This window comes from Choloepus didactylus, chromosome 18, assembly GCF_015220235.1.
Source record: "Choloepus didactylus isolate mChoDid1 chromosome 18, mChoDid1.pri, whole genome shotgun sequence".
Classification (NCBI taxonomy): Eukaryota; Metazoa; Chordata; class Mammalia; order Pilosa; family Megalonychidae; genus Choloepus; species Choloepus didactylus.
The window spans coordinates 15,752,221-15,775,499 of NC_051324.1; the positions used below are offsets into that span (position 1 = coordinate 15,752,221).

Sequence of the window (23,279 nt, forward strand, 5' to 3'; positions counted from 1 at the left end):
GTTGCTGTCTGAGGTGAAAGGAAATTTCTAACGGAAGGTGGGAAGGTGATTGCATTACAACATTCTAAATGTGATTAATTCCACAAATGAAATGCTAGGGAGGGTGTGGAATGGGAAGATTTAGGCTGTATATATGTTTCCACAATTGGAAAAAAAAAAAAGTCTAAATAGACGACAGTTGAATGCCAAGGATGATCCTGGATGGGATCTGAGGATGGAGGAGAGGAGGCTCAAAGGGATACAGATGGGACACACACACACACACACAAAGGAAATATAGAATGTAAGCTTTGTATCAAGGTTGAATTTCTTGAACTTCTTAGCTGCGCTTAATAGGATTGCATAAAAGAATGTTCTTGTTCATGGGAATTGTGTATGTGAATTATAGTGTTTGTTCAAGGATGTGTGCAGCTAGCTCTCATATGTTCAGAAGACAGAGCAATAGATGATGGATGATAGGGAGGGAGGGAGGGAAAGAAAGAAAGAAATGGTGTGACAGGATGTTAAAGGTGGTGGATCGGGGTATTGGGGGAGAGGGGTCAGGGTATGCTGGAGTTTTGTGTATGGGGTTTGTATTGTTTTTGCAACTGTTCCTATAACTTTGAATTTATTTCAAAATAAAATTAAAAAAAAAAAACTACCACCGTGGCCAGTTTCAAGCTGCCAACATGACCTCACTGAATGGGAAGTTGGGAAGACATGGCCCCAATCAGATGTCAGAGCCGATGCCAGCCAGCAACAGCACTTCATTCTAGAAAAGAACACGACACCAAGGACAGAGTAGAAGGAGACATTCATAGAGAAAGGGAGTGGAAGAGGATGCTGTGATCCATCAAGTCACAAGTATAAGTCTCCTTTTTAAAAATCCAAAGAGGCTAATATTCTCTAATAAGAGACTCTGAGTGGCTGCTCATAACCATGACTTAGATGCACAGTAAGTTGGCTCCAATTTCTGATAGCAAAATGGAAAAAAATCTTCAGGGTATGAACTTTTTTTCTCCTTCATGCCCAAAGAAAGTGATAAAAGATTCAATGCACATGGTCATTTGTCCTGTGTCCCAGGAGATTTGGCAATAATCAAGGTGGCCATACCATAAATGACACCTAAAAAAGTCAGCTGGGGGAGTGGGAAAAGGCCCCTGGACACTGACCCTGAAATGTCCTTTGACATTTGGGGACAAAGATGGTCTGAGGGGAGCTGTGATTGCCAATTGGGGTGTGAGGAGAAGGGGTGGTGGTGGTGGGTCTGGGGTAAGATGTTGATGTGGGAACACGATGTGGATGTTGCTTACATTCTCTCCCTGGCTGGAGAGACCCACTCTAAAGGGTATTCCCCCTGGTGTCCTTAGAGCTTTTCCAGACCCCTGAAACAGCTGTGCTAACAGAAGGGCTTCAAACCATGCATTGAGCAATGATACAATCAGGCTGAGAGAAATCTCGTAAAGCTCTGCAAATGGGCTGGGGCAGCCTGCCTGAGGATAATGGGATTAAAGAAAATGCCTAGATGTGGGCTCTGGCCTCCAGTCAGGCTCTGAAATTTAGGTATCAAATGGGAGTGCTGTGCAGTAGTAATAATGACCAAAATGACAGGAGCTAATGGTGAGTGAATGTGTAAAAATTTTCTATGTTCCAGGCATTATACTAACCATTTTACAGGCTACCCCGAGCTAGATCACATGAAGAGTTTGCAGTGTGGCTTAGATGGGGCTTTCCTGTGAGCTCACCCACATGGAGCTTGCTCTGCCCTGGGTGACATGAAGGCTGTGGTCAACCCATCCTAGACCCTCACTCCTGGGGCTGGGCTCCCTCCATCCCTAACAGGTTCATCCAGGGACAGGGTAGCTCAACCGGCAGGAGCCCAGTGCCTCCTGGGAGTTTCACCCATCAACTCATCTCTCCTCTGCAGAAACACAGGCCTAGCCTTTCTTCCACAAACACCAAGGGCAAGCCCACCTCCTCCCATCCCCTTATTCTGTAGATGGGAAAGCCAAGATCCAAGGGCCTTGAATGACAATACTCACCTTGGTACTAAGAACACCCGACTTCCAAACCAACATTTCCCTCTATACCAGTGACTCCCAACTGCTCTGCATATTAGAATCACCTGGGGATCTTTTTAAAATTTCAAAGCCCATGCCACATGTCAGACCAGTTAAATCATACATGAGTGTGCTTTTTTAAGTTCCCAAAGGGATTGATTGCAACATGCAGACAAGTTGGGGTTTGGAAGATACTGATCCACATCAAATCTCCATTTAAAAGGCCAGCCCCTCTTTACTTAATATCAATCTTCGCCACAGTAATCCCAAAACTCTGAGCCTACAGTTCAATGTGTATAAGCAGTAGAGTGCCAAATATTGATCAGGTATTGTGAAGCTAGGTATACAGTGTGCTTATTATGTTGAAATAAATCAAAATGCCTAGACAAATGTGTAAAACCAAGTGCATGCTAATATCGTAGTCGTGTTCCTAAACAATAAAGGTGAATCTTGAAGTTGACTCAAGTTGGGCTTGATTTTTTATGAATAAAACTTTGGGAAACAGACACATTAAATCTCCTAAAATAGTCAACATGAAGTTAAATAATAAGCACATGTCTCTTATGGGGTTGTAATTACTTTTAAATTGTTTCAATTCCACTGAGTTATTAAATGTACTATTTCATCATGTTTAGGTAACTAACTGCAACCCTGTGGAAAGAACAAACACAAATAGACAAACATACAAATATTCTCTAGTAACTCAATGCAATTATGCATATGTAATTTTGGACATGTGTTATCTTTATCAGAACTTGGTTTCTTTGAATCTCAAACCATTAGGTCAACTGGTCCAGTAGTTCAACACTGTCTACAGGCCATGTACCTCTTTCAGAGCCTGATGAAAACGTCAGAACCTCCCCTGGAAAAAGCACAAACATACCTGAAGACAATTTGCACACAATTTCTAGGAGCATCCAAGACTCCTAAGGTCCTACAGGTCCCCAGTTTCATCCAATAAACGAGGAAACAAAGACCAGAAAGGCTGAAGTGACAAAGGCTGCCAATTAGTTACCCTACCAGGATTCAAACTCAGACTTCCTGACTCTGGCCTTTCCAGGAGGGACAAGTCTAGGGCTGCACTACCTGGTACAAATTAGATTCTGCTCCTATTGGCTGTGTGATTTGTGCAACTTACTTAGCCCCTCGGTGCCTTGTTTCCTCAACTATAAAATGGAAATGATTACAAAACCTTCCTCACAATGCCTGTCACCTAGCTAGCATTATATTAAAGGGGGCTATAATTATTTTTCAAAAGGAGACAGAGACCCTCAGGGAGACAGGCAGTTGCCCTAAGTCACCAAACTGCTAAGTCACAGAGCCAGGGTCTGACTCCAAAGCCTGTAGTTGGGGTACACACCGCCTTACATCCCCAGTTCTTCCCCAGACCCCGTTTACAAAGTCATCACTAACTAGGACCACAGCATGGTGCAGAAGGTCCAGGAGCTAGTTTTAGGGAGCAGCCCTCAAGTTCAGCACAAGCCACATCCTTCCTGCGGAGGAAGGACCTAGTGAGAAGAGCAGGAGAGAGGGCGAAGGGATGGGAAGCCAGTGGCTGCTGGAGGGGATGGAGAGAGATGGAGTGACGCCAGGCTGGGTGGGTGAGCAGCTGCTGTCGGCGGGGAGACCTGACCCCTGGCTCCTGCCCTCAGGGTCTTAGAAAAAGCTTTTGACAGCAGTGGGCACAAGCTGGGCTAGCCAGGCTAAAGGGGGGTTCCTGGGCGTGTCCCACCACAGGAAACGTGGAGCAAGCTGGCAGCTGAGAATTCGGAAGCTCCCCTTCCTCCCGGGGGCTGTGGGCTGGGCTGCGGAAACACTTTCAGTTTTGTTTCTTCCGCAAAGGAAACGAAACCAAAAAGAAAGACTCTAGAGACCAGAGCATGGAGGAAGACTTCTCCGTGTGCAGGAACTGGTAAGAAGGCACCTTCTCTAATCCCCTGCTCCAATCACTGGCTGACCGGAGGTGGCTAGAGAGAGGGGCAGGCATGACAAGGCTATTTCTGAAGTTAGGAGGAAAGGGTCCCTGCGTAAAGATGCCTGGGTGGGGAAGGGTGGAAGCTTTCATCTCAGAAAATCTCTGGGTAAGGAGTGGTTACCATTACACTAACTTCACTGCAAATCCCCCACCCCTCTCCAATATTTTAGACTTTCTGGGACAGTCCTGAAGTCCTGAAGACAAATAGCCAGGCTCGTGATCCCCACTGCACTACTCATGCCTGTCAGACCCTTGGTCCTAATTTGAGGCTCTGATAACATAGTCTCCACACCAGTCATTGAAAGGAAGGAGCCGTCAGAGATCGAACAGGTCCATTCCTGACCCCACCTGGAGAGAGCCAGTGGGGAGGGGGTGAGGAGGGAGCGGGGTCCAGGACCACAGCTCTAATTGAGGGGATCGAAGAGCCCCACCCTTGATGCTCCCACCTGTGCCAGGAACCAGGGAGGGTCCTTCCCAGAGAGCTTTGCTCCCAGCAGACCCTCTGACTCCCTGGTCACTGAGGGGATGGGGCAGGGAGAGCAGGTGGTGAGAACACCCAGCCAGGCATGGAGGAGAGAACAGAGAAAGGAAGGCACAGCAGACTTGATGCTGTCTGCCTGAGCAGCGCAGGAGCAAGAGGAGGGGGGCTGCGAGGGCTTCTCTCTGGTCAGGTCCCATGTGCCAGGGGCTGGGGCTGGCTGCGTTCACAGTCACCCAGGCTTGCAGGGCCATGGCCACTGAGTCTCCCAAACAATCACAGCGAGAGTTTATTGAAATGAAAAGAGGCATTTCTTGGTTGTGAGATTGTTAGAGAAATGCCCTGCCCAGGAACTGGGAGGCTCAGAAGTCTTTGCTCCTTGGGGTTTCCAAGAAGGGACTTAGGGCCTCTCTGGGTGGCCACAGTTGAGCCCGTAGGCAGGCAACAGGGGTCACTGACCTCTTGGAGATGTGGAAAGCTCTACATTTGGAAAGTTAGCATTGCCCTTGCAGGACGCGTGTGGCTGGGCTAAATGGGTGCCAGCTGAGAAGGGGCACCAAAACACAAGAAAAAATATTTGTATTTGATATTTGATATTTCATTTTAAGAACAGCTTTATGGAGGTATAATTGACATAAAATAAACCGCACGTTCTTTAAAGTGCACCGTTTGACACTTCGTGATGCATGAATACAACCATGAAACCGTCACAAGCAAGACAGTGAACAGATCCATCAAGACAGAAGCTTCCTCCTGCCCCTTTGTCCTCCCTCCCTCCTGCTCCTTACCACCCACCACAGGCAATACGAGAACTTATAAAAGATCCTTACACTTATTTCATGATTTCCAATTGTTCTGACTTTAGACCAATGTGGAGAAGCGGACAGGTGGCGTCAGCATCACAGTTTCAGGGCTGAAGGCCCCTAAAGGTCTTGCTGGCGATGAGTTGCGTCCCACATGTTCAAATGCTCGCTGCACCCCCTCCTGTGGGTATGATCTCATTTGTAAACGGGATCTTCAAAGATCCTATTAAGATGAGGCCAAACTGCAATGCAGAATATGACTCCCGGGGATGAATGTGGACCCAGCATCGTGGGACTGAGAGTATCTTCTTGACCAAAAGGGGGATGCAAAATGAAACGAAATAGTTTCAGTGGCTGAGAGATTCCAAATGGAGTCGAGAGGTCACTCTGGTGGACATTCTTATGCACTATATAGATAACACCTCTTAGGCTTTAATGTATTAGAATAGCTAGAAGTAAATACCTGAAACTACCAACTCCAACCCAGCAGTCTGGACTCCTGAAGACAATTATATAATAATGTAGATTACAGGGGGTGACAGTGTGATTGTGAAGACCTTGTGGATCACACCCCCTTTATCTAGTGTATGGATGAGTGGAGGAATGGGGATAAAAACTAAAGGACAAATGGGGTGGGATGGGGGGATGATTTGGGCGTTCTTTTTTCACTTATATTTTTTATTCTTGTTCTGGTTCTTTCTGATGTAAGGAAAATGTTCAGAGACAGATTGTGGTGATGAACACATAACTATGTTATCATACTGTGGACAGTGGATTATATATCATGGATGATTGTATGGTGTGTGAATGTATTTCAATAAAACTGAATTTAATAAAAAAAAAAGAAATTAACAAAAAAAAAAAAAAAAAGATGAGGCCAAACTGAATCAGCGTGGGCCTTACCCCTATAGACTAGCTAACAAGCAAAAGCAATTAGACACGGAGGTGGACGGAAGGAGACAGACGGCCTCATGATGCAGGCTGAGATGGTGTTATGGATTGCTGGCAAGCCACCACCCAGAACGCATGGCCTGCCAATACCTTAATTTTGGACTTCCAGCCTCCAGAGCTGTGAAACAATAAGTTCCTGTGTTTAAACCAACCAGTCTGTGGTATTTTATTATAGCAGCCCTGGAAAACTAAGGCAGATCTTGATCCAGCCCTGTGTGTGCAACATTGTTCCTTGTTTTTATACTATAAAATAAGCCTGTTTTTCCTTCATCCTTGAACCCATAGCAAAAGAAGTGTGACCTCTGCCCACTTAGCCCTCCATGAGGTCCACTGCCTGCGGTTCCTGGTCCTCTGCCCGGAATGCAAGGAGCCCATCCTAAAGGAGAAGATGGAGGAGCACCAGGAGAAGGGGCACAAGCAGGTGAGGAGGTGGAACGAGGCACAGAGTCTGGGAGCACCAGGCAGGGATCAGGGACGAGAGTCCAGTCCTGACCGCCAGGCCCCATGCAGCTGCCCTGGGCAAGGCAGTAACCCCCACACCCCTTGGCCTCAGACCCCCGACTGAAATAGAAATGGCAGTTCTGCCTTTTTCATACTCAGCCAAGTCTACCCCCAGTTTTCCCATTTCCAATCCTTTTCCTACAAGCTTATGGGTTTGGGCAAGGCAAGGGGGTCCCTAATTCAGGAAAGGTTGAATGTTCTATTGAGATTGGTGAAGAGTGGAAGCAGGGAAGGAGAGCCTGAGAAGGCAGTTAGGCCCAGATGATGTTTCTTTACTGCTTTTGCATGTAATCCCCCCCGGGACCCTGTGTCTGCCTTTCTAGAGATCCTCAAGCTCAGGGATCCATTTCAACTCAACTTGTCCCACAAACACTTCTTGAGCACTGGGCTGGGTACTACATGGAAACTGAGATAACCACGCCTGAGCCCTATGTTCTAGGAGCTCCAACCTAAAATGCCATGAGCCAAGGCAGAAGTGGAAAAAGGCCATAGGTGCTGGGTGGAACCCACATTTCTCTATCTGTGCTTAGGTTGGCTGTGCTATGTGTCAGCTGCACATGCAGAAGCATTTGCTGGAGTTTCATGAGGTGAGTCGTATGTAATTTCTTCTTTACAGCCAAGAGGAGAGAAGGTGAGGGAGAGGGGCGGAGAAGCCAATAATAAAGATTTCCATCTGACTTCTCTCTTCTCACCCAAGCATGCTCTGAGAGCAATGGAGAGCTAGCCTACCATGGGGACACAGGTCCCTCCCTGTCCCACAGATGCTGGGCAGAAGGGCCTGCCACAGTCCATGGGTCCAAGAAAGCTTATACTCCCTGAGAACCATCCCCTGCTCTGGACCTTCCCATCTGCTTTCTTCTATAGGCTTCGGTTCCCTAAGGGCTCGCGTTCCTGACCAGTCAATGGAACTAGTGATCATGCCCTTCCTGCCTGCCTTCCACAGGCCAATGAATGTCCTGAGCGCCCTGTCAAGTGTAAGTTCTGTATGCTGGCCATGCGCTTCAGCAAGCTGAGAGTCCATGAGGACTGCTGTGGCAGCCGGACAGAGCTCTGCACAAATTGTAACCAGTATGTCACACGCCAAGAGCTGACCCACCACAAAGATGTCTGTCAGGGCCAAGAGGCCCAGCTTGGGGAAGGTGAGGAGCACAGGCTGGGGAGGCAAAGGGAAGATTCTGGGGCCAGAGCCTCTCCTGCATGGGTTTGAAGGGGTGTAAGTTCTCAACAGGACAGATGGCAAGGATATTTGCTGTAAATCTCAAATTCACCTAGTGGACATGCTGGCTATTTTAGTTCTAGATCATGCACTAAAGTGGCCTGCTTGTATGCCTGCTGTGGTCTTTAAATGACTGCCCCAGGGAGACCAAGAGGCCAGAGGGTGGGGGCCTGGGAGCCACACAGATGAACACATAGGCAATGGGGAGCCCTAGAAAATGGGAGGCTTCCTCTGGACTCCTCCAGCACATTCCTAGCCTGGCAGAGATCTTCCTGCCCACCTGCACTCTTTTACAGATGAGAAACTGATGCACAGAATGAAGCAGGGCTTTGCTAGGGACAGAAATAAGACCGGGCACCCAAGTTTCCCAATACCAAAGCTGGAGCTTTTTCACCATCAGTAATGGACAGAAGGGAGCTCGCTGCAGCACCTGACCTTTGGTTCTGTGTGTTGGCTCCCTGGTACCATTTCATGCTCACCTGACTGAATCACCTCTTTATAAGGTGTGTTCACCAAGGCCACAAGCCATCAAGGGCACAGATAGTCTTTTGACTTCACTGGTTGTTTTGGTCACATGATAGAGCATGAAGAGAGCCTTGGACAGTAAATCTCTCTTATCAAACAATCTAGCTATGGACAAAATTGGCAAATGAAAAACTGGAAAGCATGAGATCCATGTATGTGTCCTTCATTCCAGCAAGGGGATACAATCAACAAAGATGTGTACAGTCGACACCTGGTTTGATCACAGACCTTGGAAATGGTGGAATGAACCAGCAGTCAGATGGGATAGGGGTGGCATCTGTGGCTAAGGCTTCCTTCCTCTCCTTAGAAACCAGTCCTCCGGGAAATTGTCCCTTCATCAGTGCTGAGTGCTGCCCTGAGCACGCATCAATGGCCATAAATGAAACGATGTGGGTGCTTTGGCCATGGGTTACTTGTGTGACTGAGGATGCTGGGAGTGAAGGAAGCTCATTTCTGGGCAGGCCCGGGGGCAGTTCATTCTCATAAGCGCAGGCCATGTATGCAGTCATGGGAGAGCTGGGCGAGCCGTCGTCAAGGGCAAATCGTTTGTGGTGTTGTTTCTGTGCTTATTCAGGGAAGAAAATCTCAGCTCCTGTAAAGAAAATCCACTGTCATTCTTGCAACCAAATGATTCCAGGAAATAAGTACTTCTACCATCTGGTGAGTAGCAATTAGTAATTGTCTAATGGAGTCAATTGTGAGTCCTGATTCCAGAAAGTGTGAAATGAAAGGCAGATTCTGGGTCCAATTTTACATAGCACAGATATTAGAGGTCTACATAAAATATACATATAAATTTTAAAAATATATTCTTGCCTTGTTCAAAAAAGGGATTTTTAATGAATTGCTTTAGGCTAATTCAGCATACATTTTTCATCATTCAACATACATAATTCAGCATACATTTTTCAATTGTGCCCAGTCCTTCAAAGAGCCTCCCTGACAACTCCAGCTATGTTTGATCACTTCTCACTGTCTCCAACCTCCTGGGCCTGGATATTGCATTTTGGGCCTCGAAAGGACTTCCCTTTTATTGTCTCTGTCCCAGGTGGGAGTCTTCTCTCCTAGTGCACTGTGAGCTCCTTGGCAAAACTTAATGACTTTCTCCTTCTTACCTCCATCAAGCTGACACAGGGCTCAGTACCAAAAGGGGACTCTGTAGAGGTGCGATGATATGATATGATTGACAGGTTCATTGATTAATTTTGCCTTGGAATACTCACAGCCTCTTCTCTCCAGAGCTCTAAGCCCTAAGCACCTTTTAGTGGAGTACCTGTGCCCAGTGACTCCCTCTTTTGCACAAAATGGAGCATTTTCCCTTTGGGGAAGCTAACCAAGGCTTCTCTCCAAGGAACTCATCACCTCCTCCTTGGGCAGAGAACTGTTATCCTTTCTTACCCCCTTCAATTCATGGAACTATAAAATATCATAGCTAAAGAGATCTTAGGCTGATCCAGCACCTTTGTGGTTTTTTTTTTTTTAATTGCAGTAATACACATATAAACATAAAATTTACCATTAGTGACATTTAGTACATTCACAATATTATGCAACCATTACAATTATCTAGTTACAGAACCTTTTCATCACCCCCAAAAGGAAACCCAATACCCATTAAGCAGTCACGCCCATTTCCCCCATTCCCCAGCTCCTGGCAAGCATTAATCTTTCTCTCTATGGATTTGCCCCTGGATATTTCATATAAATGGAATCATCTAATATGTAACTGTCTTCTTTCACTGTGTATAATGTTTTCAAGGTTCATCCATGTATCATGTATCAGTACTACATTCCTTTTTATGGCTAAATAATATTCCACTGTACGTTATATACCACATTTTGTGTATCCGTTTATCAGTCGGTGGACATTTGAGCTGTTTTCCACCCTTCAGTTGCTTGCTTTTTTAAGTCTGGTCCATGGACCCTCAGTCTCACTGCATCTGTGGCACCTGGGAGCTTCCTGGAATTGCAGACTCTCAGGACCTCAACCTAGAAACGCTGAATCAAAATATCTAATTTCGTAAGATCCCCAGGGGGGTTGAGTGGGAGAAGCATCATCCAGACCAATGAATTTCAGCCTTCGGCGGTACACAGAAATCACCTACATATTTGTTCTTAATACCGATGCCTGGATCCCACCCCCCAACGAAGTCTTTCTGATTTAATTGTTCTGGAGTAGGTTCTGGGCATCTTTTATAAAAAGTTTTTATTTTGAAATAATTTCAGGCATAGATAAAAGTTGCAAAAATAGTACAAAGAATTCCTGTATGTTATTCACCCAGATTCCCCAAATGTTAACATTTTGTCACATTTGCCTATGTTTCTCCCCACCCACATCTCTTTCTCCCTTTACACGTGTGTGTGTATTTCGGAATGATCTGAGAGTAAGTTGCACACGTGTGGACAGCTATTTTCTAAAACGCTTCCTAAGTAGTTCTAATGTGCCGCCAGAGTTAAGAACCACTGATCCAGTCTAATGCCCTCATTTCCCAGACTGAGTGAAGCCCAAAGAAAGGAAGGAACTTCCCCCTCAAGAGACTCCTGACTCCAAAAGTGGTGTCCTTTCCATTATGCCACTCTGCATCTCTATGTAGGGTACTTTTTTAAATTTACATTTATATTTGTATAATTTGTGGCTTAAAACAAACACAAACTTATGGAAAAGTTGTAAGCACAGTGCAATCAGTTATGGGCCTGCGATTTTGGATTTTCAAGGGTACGAGTTTTTCTTCCCCACACTCAAATTCCAGGCCAAGATAAACAAGCTTCCTTGCCGCTTTCCTTCTGCGATCAATTGGCTCTTTTCTCTAAGCCACCACAGTTTAGTCTTCAAGGGTCCAAGCTTCATGCAAGGGAAGGGGAGTCTTAGTGCCAATTTCCCACCTTGCATGGATGGGACTTTCCTCTCATCCAAGCCCTTAGTTACAAGGTTGACCCCAAATCTCCTCCTGTAACCAGAATGACAGCCCATGTGCCTAACTGGTCAGACCTTCATTCCTGGAACATGGGGGTTTCCCTTTCTTGCAGAGTCAGGTATGCATTTAAGTGAATGTTTGCCATATTTTATCCAGTGTTTCCAGAGGAAAGTTTTCCAGCTATCTAGCCTACTGTATTGTCAGACCATTAAGGCTAAAGTCATTTTTTAATTTGATGTATTTCCCCTAACTGCAGGAAGAATGTCGTCCAGTCTGCAAGCCAGAAATTCCTCCTCCAACCCTTCCAAGTCAGCCTGCTGAAGATCAAACTTCCAGAACAGAGAAAGTTGTTCGTCTGAAGACAAAAAACACAAACAGATTTCCTCCTCGTTCTGAAAAGTCAAAAAAACAAGAACCAAGATGCAGCAGCAAAACCCTGGATGTTCCTTTGAGGTCTGAGCTCAACCCCAGGACCACCTTTCCTCTGGGAGATGAGGCAGCCTATGACATTCTGAGGAGGTGTTCTCAGTGTGGAATCCTACTTCCCCTGCCGACCCTAAAGCAGCATCAGGTACCCCACCTCTCTTCTCTACCTTACCTGGCTGTGCACCATCTGCAGAATTTCTTAAGGAAACCCGTGACCTGCAGAATGTTGGCTAGTGTTGCAGCTGCAAAGCCCTTCGTCTCTCCCCATGATCTGGGAGCCCCGATGGCCCAGGCATACTGTCACAGCTCTCATCACCCAGCTTCTTTGTGCTATCTCCCCCACACCGGGCCCCCATTGGAGGCAGAGCCACATCTTTCATATCGCTGTCTCTGGCTCCCAGCCCAGGGATTGACACATAGCGAGTGCTCCAAACTGTTGGGTAGATGAACAATGCAGAGGTTCTCTCTGTTTCTCTCTTTCCCTCCCTCTCTCTCTCTCTCTCTCTCTCACATGTTCATAGATGAAGCAGCTGAGGCCCAGAGATCAGAAGTGTTTCAGTCAAACCCTAAGTCAGCTGGTGGCTTGCTCAGAACTTTTGCCTCAAGCAGATCAAAGTTTACATTTCCCTCAATACCCTGATTTTTATGTCCTGGATTATTGTCTAGTAATAGTAAGAATGAAGTAGTTAACCATTATGTCCCTGTTACAATGCTAAGTGCTTTACAAATGGTTACACTTTGTTATAAGCAATAGATGGGGATTTTGTCCCCATTTTACAGATGAGAAACTGGATGAAAAGGTGGAGTAGTTTCCTCGGGGTCACATAACCCAGCCTGGACCCCACGTGTATCTGGTTTCAGTGCCCGTAAGCTCTTAGGCTGTGTCGTGGCCCAGGAGGACTTTCGTAGCCAAAGGACTAAAGAAAGCACCAGACACACTCTGAGACAAGAGCTTTTATTATAGGGCTTACCTACTGGGTGGGGAAGTTGAGCCACGTTGCCCTGAAATAGGCGCTTCTCTGGATGGATTCAGGAGCTGCTCTGAATGGCGGCCAGTTCAGAGCGCAATGTGGAAATAGTCCACCCTTTGGGGGGCTGAATAAGCTGGGTATAAGGGCTCAACACTCCAATGGGTATGAGAGCGTAAGGCAGGGAGTGGGGTCCTGCAACATAGGGAGGGATTGATTGTCAACATGGAGGATTATAGAGATGACAGTATTTCAGGGAGTCTCAGGGAGGAGGTAGTTTTGGGTATAGATTACAGTTAGCATCTGCTATTACAAGGATAATAGGTCAAACCTCAGCTGTCCTAGGTCAAGCAAAATGTTGTGTGCAGTTCTCAAGACACTTAGGGGCCAGGGGCTCCCACAGGCTGGATGCCTCACATTTTTAAAAAAATTTTCATTTTTTGATGTTTTGCAAAATACCAAAGTGCTAGACTTTGTTGTAACCAGTGATATATCACCAAGCAAAGACGTATAGAAGCAAAGCTAACCACCCCCACCCACCTCCCCAATCCACCTGCAGAGACACCAGTTTCACCAGCCTGATAGGTGTCCTCTCACCACTTCATTTCTGCTCACACAAAAGTAAATAAGCACATACACAAATTTGAGTAGTTTCTTTTACCCAAATATTCTGGTGTACTCATTACTCTGCCACTTGCCTTATATGATTGCACTTCTTACAAAAAGGTAGGTCTAAATCTTTTATTTTTCTAACTTCTTTATGCATCTGTGTATGCATATACACATATAATTTTACAGATATGGGCTAATTTTGTACTTTCTGGAGGTGCAATTTTTTCTTTGCTGCCACAATTAGATGTTTCCTTCCATACTGTTCTCCAGCCTTAAACTCGAATTTCAGATAAACAAAGAATCACTTTTTTAGCATAAGTATGAATCTGAATTTCAAATTTAACTGGTTGTCCTGTGTTTTATCTGGCAACCCTATTATGTAACCATGTACAAACAGATGCATTTGGAGGCCTGTGTATATACACTTCTTTGCATGTGGTGTCTGAGCAATACCTAAGGAAAAGCCCTCCAAGTCAAATGATGCAGCTCAAATTCTTTTTTTTTTTTCAATGCTGATTAAGAGTCCATGGTGTGGGTGCTCCCTAATCTGTCCAGTCACACCCCCACCCCCACCCCCACCCCTCACCGCTGATGACAGGCCTCTCTTAAACGTTGTACCCAGTGTCAGGGAGTCCCTTTCAGGGTGGGTGGGCTCCATGCCATCACACCCCAGTCATGGTCACCTGCAGCTCAGAGCAGGTGCTCAGGGAAGTGGAGGTGGGGTCGTGGGCAGCAACACCTAGAGAGATTCCAGGAATTAGTACTTCCGCCTTGAAACACAGCAGCCTTTTTTATATCCATTTCCTTAGGAGAAATGCTGGTGGTTAGCTTCATCGAAAGGAAAACAAGTGAGAAAGTCCAGCTAAATTTGGAAAAGAAAAGGTACTGCCAAATTAGAAGATTTCTCTTTTTACAGTGGTTTTTCTGCTTATTTTCTATGATACTGTCGTGAAAAAGAGAAGGGTTTAATTTTTGGGTTTCCTTCTTTTAAAAAAGAAAAGCCTTGTTGTTTAACTACTGACCTTCTTTTGAACAGATGTTAGTCTGCCCCAGGGCTACAGATAAATCAGGAAAAAACAAAACAAACAAAACCGGTCTCCAGTTCTTCTGCTGGAGAATTGTGATGCAGCCTGAAGGCCCCGGAGCGGGAACCCCTTGGGGAAGCCACCTTTGTCCCTGAAGAATAAAGACCCCCTCCCTGAAAGCTACTTCACCTTTCTTTGGATTCGTTACTTTTAATTTGGGGGGGGGGGCAGGCAAGGGACTGCAGGGTGGGCTAGCTGCACCCTTCCTACGGGTGATTGGACATCCCTAGGTGTCCTTCCTGGTACACAGGGAAAGGGGGAGCCGCAGAAAAGAAGACTTGGAGGGAGGGGAGAGAACTGAGTCTGGAGTGGTGAGCAAGAGCCAGGTGAATGCCACACGGGTGTCTCTGAAGGCCTTCCCACAGGGAGAGCAGCTGCGAGAAGCCTAAACATGCATCCTACCTCCAAGCAAAGCAGACACCCCTACTTTTCTGCCAGGGCTTTGGGGCGACCCTTTAGGGCCTAGCCCTTGCTAGGGAAGGAAAGGTCCAAAGAAAATGGGTGGGTTAGGTGCTTCCCACCCTCCGGAAACTGGAAAAGTGGGGCTGTTCTCAAGCTTTGTCATGTCCCGGTAAGTCAGCTTTGCTCATGGCTGGTCTTTGGGGTCCCTGTCTAAATAGAGGAAAGTGGACCCCCGGCCAGAGCGCGCAGCCGCCGGCTTCGGAAGGGGAGGCGCACAGGCCGGGGCTCCTGGGGCTCCACAGGATCCCCAGGTGAGCCAGGAAAGGCAATGGACTGAGAGGGCCCCGAGCCCCGGGGTCCACGCAGAACTTCTTCCTTGCATGAAGCGGGAAGGGTAAGGGGCTTGCCCGTCCTCACCCCGCGAGCGGGCCGAGCCTGCAGCCCCCGGCCCGGGCTCCTGCCTGGCCAGTCTGCGTGGGGGCCCGTCTTGCCATCCACGCACGCGGTCGACTGATTTGACAACTTCAGGTTTGGGCCCCTGTGCCCGGTGGCGGCGCGTCATAAAGGCGGCCCGGTGCCCGGCCCGTAGCCCCCGCGAGGGCAGGACGCGGACCCCCGGCCCTCGCGGAGTCAGCGTCCGAGCAGCAGCGGCGCGGGCGGAGCAGGCAAGCGCGCTCGCCTTCCCTGCAGCCCAAGCGGGGCTCAGCCCAAGCGGGGAGCAGCGAGCCGGTAACAGGTGGGTGCCGGCAGCCCGGGCAAGGGTGCGGGGCGGGCTCAAGCTGGGCTGACCGCCGGACGCGCTCCGACGCCCGCGTGGCCAGCCCCACCGCACTGGCCTCCCCTCGGAAGTGTCTTGGGCCGCCTCCCCTTCCTAGCGATTATCGGACATCCCTAGGTTTCCTTACTGACTGGCAGCTGTGCGATTTGGTGGACTGAGCCTAGATTGGGGAGGCTGGCTGTGTTCAAACCCCACCTCCCCACTTACGACGTGATCTCGCTAGGAAACTTACTTTACCTTCCAACATCTGTTTCTCCATTTGCAAAACGGGGGCATTATACGCTCCTTACAGGGATGTTGCAGGACTCTGGCCCCAACTTACTAATGGCAGGGAATACCTATATCGCATTTATTATGTGCCAGGCCCTCTTCTGGTTCTTTCCATAAATGGGCTTATTCAATCATCCCAACACTAGGAGAAAGGTATTACTGTACCTCTATTTTACAGATGTGGAACTTGCCCAAGGTCACACAATTAGCAATTCACAGAGTCAGGATTCAACCCACTAAGCACCACTGCCTCTCCTTGGTGAGGGGTTCTGGGGAGTCCCAAGAATTACCTATAACTGTAGGGCTACTTGCAACAACTCTCCCAGCCCACCAATGACATCCTTCCAATCCCATCCTATGGCTTAGCTTGTCTGATCATCTGACCTCTCACTGTCAGCTCTTGAACTGGTTTAGCTTTTCTTGAGCATCTTTTGGGTACTTCGCTGGGTGCTGAGTGCTGTGGAGGCCCCTAGCTTCCCGCGGTTTACCTGTGATTGAAGAGCCAACCCTGTTTGTTCATTTTAAATGTTTATGTACCTACTCAAAAAAAGCATGAGGCTGTCCCTAGCCTCAAGGAGTTTGCAGATCCCATGGGAGAGAAAGGTGTGGGCACAGATTATACAAGGGGATGGGGACTGGCCAGCAGGGAGAGAGGAAGGAGAACGGGTAGGAGAAAGGCAGGGGTACCCACATGGGTTCTCTGCAGCTCATAGAAGCAACAGTATGATGTGCACAGAGCAACATGAATTAGCCTTACAGACAAACTACACATTGGGCAGGCACACAGACAAACAAAAAGATGCTCACAAACACACCAGAATAGTTGCCTGTGGTGTGTGGCAATGGAGTGGGACACAGGGATAAAGGGGAATAAATGAATCAGTGAAACCAGAGAGAGGTCTTGCACAGACAAATAATGTTAATCTGTCCCGAACTGAGAAGTATGATTAACTTGTTGCTCTGCACCCGAGGCCCAAGAAAAGATGTGTGAGAGTCAGAAAGGCTAGTGTTTAGCCTGGGCCCTGTTACTCCCTTGCTATATGAATCATGGGCAAGTTCCTTCTCCTCTCTTGGCCCCCATTTCTGTCTGTAAAGAGATGAATTCCCAGGTCTCCTCCAGCCCTGAGGTTTTTTTGAGTCATGATCAATAATCTTGGCCACTTGGCAAGGTAGCCAATAAAAGCTTTATGGCGAGGTGGGGCTGGAATCTTAACGAATGGGAGGTTTTGGAGAAGTAGAGAAAAGGAGGGGTGTTTCCAGGCAGGGGGAACACTGAAAGCAAAAAAGTCATGAGCATTTAAGCAGATTGCTCTAAAGAGTCTGACGGATGGCTCAGTGCTGGGCAGGCCTTAGTCCAGCTCCCGTGGGACATCCTAACCAGCCCACGTCAGAAACCATTCAGTCCTCCTCCACCTTACATTCACCAATGACCAAATCATGGCCTCACAATAACTCACAAACCCATGCCCATTCCGACTACAATGCTGCCCTTGAACCTGGACTTTGTCGGGCCTTTCACCCTCACTCCTCTGCAGTGTCCTTCCTCACCTAAGACTGACCACGTCACTTCCAGACACATAACCCTTCGACCTTCCAGGGCTCTCCATGACCTCAGCCGGGTCTCTTCACCCTGGTTCTCCTGCTGTATCTTTTGAATATAAACACAACCACCAGCCACGCATCTCACCACACATAGTGATTCTCATGCAGGGAAGGTGCAAGCCAGGTCACAATTCCAAAATCTCAAGGTGAGAGGAAGTTGTAATCATTTGTCTCCAGGTTGAGTCTTTATCATATCATTCCAAGCCCTCTTGAATTCAGCACCCGCCCACTTCTCCAGCTCCAGTTCCATCACTACCCACTCACCCTCCCCTTACGAGTTAAGCTCTCGACATCCGAATCATTTTAATTCCCATGAATGTGGATACGTCATGAGAACTCACAATTCTGTGTCTATGTACATATTGTTTCCCCTGCCTGGAATGCGTCACTTCTTCCTCCACCACCTCTAGGCTGCCATGGTCTGCCTCGCAAATCCCACTTATCCTTCAAAATCCAGCTCAGATGTCACCTCCTCTAAGCAGCCCTCTCTACTTCCTCCTTACCCAGACAGAATCACCACTACTGCAATGCCACAAACATACCCAGAACTTCCACTTCTCTCACCATTTTGTCACTAAATATTGGTCTCTTTCCCATGAAGTTCTTGATGGTGTGGTCAGTTTCATGAATTTATTATTGAACCACCTGCACCTGGCACAGTGCCTGATATGCATAGGACCACAACAAAAATTTGCTCAATTGCATTTAATTTCTGTTTGACAGGTAATGGCTCTTCCTTTTTACCCCCCACAGCGATTGCTCTTCTTTCCTCATTTCTGGAAGCCCTGCCTACCACACAGCTGCACCGTACATCCCAGTTCCTTGATGGACGAAGAAAGTGAACTGATCCAGCCCCAAGAGCAGAGCTGCTGGGCCACTCTGCCCGATGTGTGCCTGCGTCGTGTTTTCTGGTGGTTGGGAGACAGGGACAGGTCCAGGGCAGCCCTTGTCTGCAAAAAGTGGAACCAGATGATGTATTCGGCTGAACTCTGGCGATACAGGACCATCACCTTCAGTGGGAGACCTTCCAGGGTGCACGCATCCGAATTTGAGTCAGCTCTTTGGTATGTTAAGAAATTTGGTCGTTATCTAGAGCACCTGGAGATCAAATTCCTGAACCCCTACAATGCAGTGTTGACCAAGAAGTTCCAGGTCACCATGCGAGGCCTTCTCTCATGCTTGGGCAAGACTAACAACCGTCTGAAATCACTTTCCATACAGCATCTGGAACTGGACCGCCTGGTTTGGAGGAACAGCATCAGGAGCTCGTTCATCAAGAGCTTGAGCTTCTTCTTAAAGAAGATGGGCAAACACTTGGACTATCTCAACCTGAAAGGGGCCAGGCTGACTGTGGAGCAAGGCTGCCATGTTCTCAACTCCCTGAGCTACTTAAGAAATGAGAACAAGGTATCAGAGCTCAACATCGAGGACTTCTTCAGCCATCACCTCTCTGTCTACAGCAGCCCCCAGTTCAACAAGACCATGACCACATTCTGCAGCCTGATGTCCCTGACCCTCAACTATAACTGTATCTCCGATGAGCTGCTGGAGAACTTGTGTGAGAACAATGCTGGTACCCTCCGAAACATAAACATCAAATGCCACATCCATGACCCCCATGGGCAGGTCATCTGGGGCATGTCGTGGGCCAAGCTGACGAAGCAGGCCATCAGCCTGAAGGTGAACTTCTTCTTCGAGCGGGTCATGAAGTATGAGCGCCTGGCCCGGATCCTCTTGCAGGAAATCCCAGTCAGGAGCATCAGTCTGAGAAGCTGCTATTTCAGTGACCCGGACTGGTCCATGAGACCCACGCTGATGGAGCTCCTGCCCATGTTCCGGAACACTCTGCAGGTAGGTATGAAGTCAGGAGAGGGAGGCTTGCAAGGAGTGACTTGATCCCCCAGGGGGAAGCCCATGCTGCCTGCTCTCGGCTGGGCTTATGCAAACACACTCATGCCCATTGCCTTTTGAACTCAAATTTAGGTTCTGGGAAATATTACCAAACTAAGTCTCTCACACCCCCTAAGACCACAGCAGACTCCAAAAGCTGCTACTCATTTCCTACACATAAAATACAAGGAATTTTCCTTTTTTGGCTGTCCTCCAAGAAAAATCCCCATGTCCCAGGCTCAGAGCTCTGAGGCAAGAAGATGCCTCTACAGGTGAGAAGTAGATTGGCAGCCTCTTCATACCTTCCCAGCGGGTCACAACAGTGAGCAGAAGAGAGCGTGGCAACTCTGCTCTGCTCTAAGCATGGGACCTGGCTGGTTAGGGCAGAGCCCGGTGATTGGAAAGATAGAATGGAGAGAAGCAAACCAAACAAAAAGTCATATTTGATTTAGATCATAAAAGAGGTCAGAGCTTCTATGCTTGTTTTCTAACCTGGCAGCTTCCCCTCCCTATAAAATTGGATACTTTTTTCCCTTCTAAAGACCTCACAGAAAGTTGTGATCAAGGATATTAACAAGAATAAATACTGCAACTCACTCTGATAGACTACAAAGTGCTAATTGCTCATTTTGATACCCATGTAGCCCTGAGCTGAGCAGGCCAGACATCATTATTATCCTTTTGTGCTGCAGAAGAATTTGAGGTTTGGTGATTTACTCACAGTCACACAGCAAGGCCATCCCAGGGCTGGACTCCAAATTCCCAGTTTTGCAAACTTAGACGAGATCACCCCCATTCTGTACTCTCTCCCTCTGAGAAACACATGACAGGTGCCCCTCATCTAAAGCCCCACAAACCACCATGGCTGTCAGCCCAAAGCTGAGTCATGGAAGTGTGACAGAATGACCCGCCAGTACCCAGCATCTTGGCCCACACCCATCTTCCCTTTTGGTGGTTTTCCAGAAATTAACTTTTGAATTCAACAACAACCATGAGTCGCTCGATGAGGAGCTGCACATCCTCATCTTATCCTGCAGGAAGTTGTTTTACTTCAAAATCTGGGCTTTCCTGGATGTCAAGTTTGTGGAACGGATCCTGAAGAGTCAGGAAGAGGGACAGTGTGCCCTGCGCACACTCAAGGTAAGAGCTCCCTGGGTGGTTCCATGGGGCAAAGCCAGGGTGTCCAGAGCCCAGTGCCCGGGCCCCACAGTTAGACACGAAGCAGGGAGGAGTAGGCATTCAGTTCACCTGAAGCTGTCCTCCGAAATGGACAATTTCACGGAAGGGAATTTGGAGAACCCTTCCTTAGTGGTTGGTTTGGGTTTTTTCACCTCCACCAATAATTGTACTTGCAGATTATTCGATCATTTTCAGTGCCCAGATGATGTAGTTACTCTGTGTGTGTGTGTCTGTGTGTGTGTGTGTGTGTGTACGCACACACACATGCGGCTGTGTTCTCTGTTGGCACAGGTGAGAATTTATACAAACAGATATGAGACAAATGAAGAGGACAGGACGCTGCGGGAAATTTACAGGAAGTACAGAAAACTGATCAATTCAGAACTTAACTATTTTGTCATCGCTTACCCCATGATGTAATGAGTGTTATCCAGAGGAAGAAAGCAAGGAGCACTTTGAACTTAAAAATCCGGTTGTGGCAGAACTTCACTTGGGGTATCCCCAGCCCCCACCCCTTTTTCTCCTCCCTCCATTTTGCCAGTTCCACACCAACATAAGTGCCCTGGCCAAGGCTGGGACTCCTGGTGTTGCAAAGTCCCTGGGTGATTTTAAAGTGCTATCTTTACCAACTATCCAGGGGTGGTTTCTTTTTTTGTCATTTGGTTTTGCTTTTTCACACTGTCACTCAGCCATAGAACTAAAAACCCAAAGCTACTAGGACCAGTTTCTTACCTGGTAACCTCGGTTCCTGTTAACCTGTGCACCTGAGAGAGGGTGCGTGAACAGCATTTTCCACTGACTGATATTATCAGTTCAGAAATGCTTTCTTCCCTGGCGGCCCTTCATGTCAGAGCCTCCTGACACTGACCTTGGCCCTGGCTGATCTCGGATGAGTGAAAATCTGCCAGCATGTCCCTGAACGAAGCAGAGGAATTCCCACTTAGAAGGAGACTTCTCAGAGCTGGAACTCCCTTCCACAGAAGTAGCTTATGCCCTAATTTATCTCTTTGGTGGACGCAGATCTTCTGCATTTATTTTTCCATCCAGGCAGCATCGTGCCAACCTGCTGTGAATGCCGAGTCCTCATGAGGGGGCCAAACCAGAGGTGGCCATTACATTCATATTTATGAAGAACTTGGAATGTCATGGAAAATGCTCCTAATGTAATGTTAGCCGAAGAAAGCAGGACACAAAACTCGATATTTAGTATAATATTAATTACATAAAGCACTTAAAAGAATTTTTTCTTAAGTCTAGATGAGATACACCAAAAATGGTTATAGTAGTTATCTCTGGGTAATGGAATTATATGTGGGTTTTATCTTTCTTTTTTGTACTATTCCATATTTCTCAATTTTATCCCATGTGTTATTTTTATAATCAGGGAAAGTATTTTTTTTTTTAAATAGGGAGTTTGAGCCCTAGATATGTATTGCTTCTGGTCTTTTGAGATATTTGTGCATATAGTTGCATGTAAGTTTTTCTTTTGATAGATATAAATTATCAAAATCCCCAAATAATTTGACAAGTGACTTTTCAGATTTTGTTTTGCTTTTGGTATGTTGTATCCATGTTTATGCTTAGTTTTGCTAAAATTTATATTTGTCCAGTGCAGTCAATATTCAAAGCTTTTTCACATTCATTCTCTCATTTGAATCTCCTGCAATACTGTTTCAGTAGATATTATTTCCATCTCACTAATGTTCAGAAAAGATCAATACTGGCCAGGAGAATGGGGCCCCCACCTGTGGGAGCTCCCAGGTCTGATACACAGTGAAGCGGGAAGAGCCCTTGGGAACAATCTAATGCCAGTGGACCAGAGAGGAGGTGACCTGCCTAGAATTGGATTTAAGAACTGCTGGAACTGGGAGTCAAATTGAATCTAGTTCCAGAGCTGTGCTCTGGATGACTATGTATTACCTCCCATGGCAGGAAGATTTGGAGTCAGTTATACTGTATTCCCAGCAAGCAACAGTGTTTGGAAGAGAGGATCAATTAAAACTTCTGTTTTATTATATTTAGCTTAGAAATGCTGGGTAAGATGAAACTCTTAAGAACAAAATATTCTGAGTAAAATAAAAAGATATGAATTAATCTTTATAATGTTTTTAGTGTTGAATGCCATTTTTGGGGGGAGGGGGATGTCACCAACTTGAAAGATATCAACTTGAAGGAAGCAATCTCTTATAAACACAAAATGCCCCTCTTCTTTAATGGATATTTATTCCTTTGGCCCAACTGGAAATTTTTTTAAAAGGGAACCCACAACAAGAAATTTTGATTTGCAATCTGGAGCCACAAAATTTTTGCTGAATATCACACAGAGAGAGAAATCACAGGGAGAAGGTCAGAGTGTATGGCATCCTGGGTGCTACTTAGAAAATTCATCTGATTCCTATCCTTCTCATGCGCAAAAACTTAGATTTTAAAAAACATAATCCTGAACATACAAACACACCATACCATCTTAAATGCTCACGTGAAAGGTAAGTTCCTTGAGGGCATGAATTTTGCTTTGTCCATTGCTACAGCTCTAATGCTAGAACTCTACCTGGCATAGAGGAGACACTATTTATTGGATGAATTAAAATAAGATATTCAGCCATGAATCCACCTTTGTTTACAGTAAACAATTGTTTCAAAGTCATTTATTTGTTTTGACCC

At 46.8% G+C, this 23,279-nt stretch overlaps 1 protein-coding gene across 3 annotated transcripts; it reads left to right on the top strand.

The window, feature by feature from the left end:
* The first annotated feature begins 3,851 nt into the window (after positions 1-3,851).
* On the top strand, positions 3,852-22,722 carry LOC119513462 (F-box only protein 39). Of its 3 annotated transcripts, XM_037808678.1 has the most exons (9): positions 3,852-3,951; positions 6,532-6,667; positions 7,278-7,334; positions 7,691-7,886; positions 9,063-9,148; positions 11,660-11,974; positions 18,300-19,397; positions 20,400-20,576; positions 20,907-22,722. In XM_037808678.1, the coding sequence occupies exons 1-9, from the start codon at positions 3,920-3,922 to the stop codon at positions 21,033-21,035; spliced, it is 2,226 nt and encodes a 741-aa protein (XP_037664606.1). In that variant the 5' UTR covers positions 3,852-3,919; the 3' UTR covers positions 21,036-22,722. The 3 variants fall into 3 exon arrangements, with proteins under 3 accessions (XP_037664606.1, XP_037664608.1, XP_037664607.1); XM_037808680.1 differs by lacking the exons at positions 18,300-19,397; positions 20,400-20,576; positions 20,907-22,722 and adding exons at positions 14,219-14,291; positions 14,446-14,617 and having other exon boundaries at positions 3,853-3,951; XM_037808679.1 differs by lacking the exons at positions 3,852-3,951; positions 6,532-6,667; positions 7,278-7,334; ... (1 more) ...; positions 9,063-9,148; positions 11,660-11,974 and adding an exon at positions 14,298-15,632.
* The last annotated feature ends 557 nt before the right edge of the window (positions 22,723-23,279 follow it).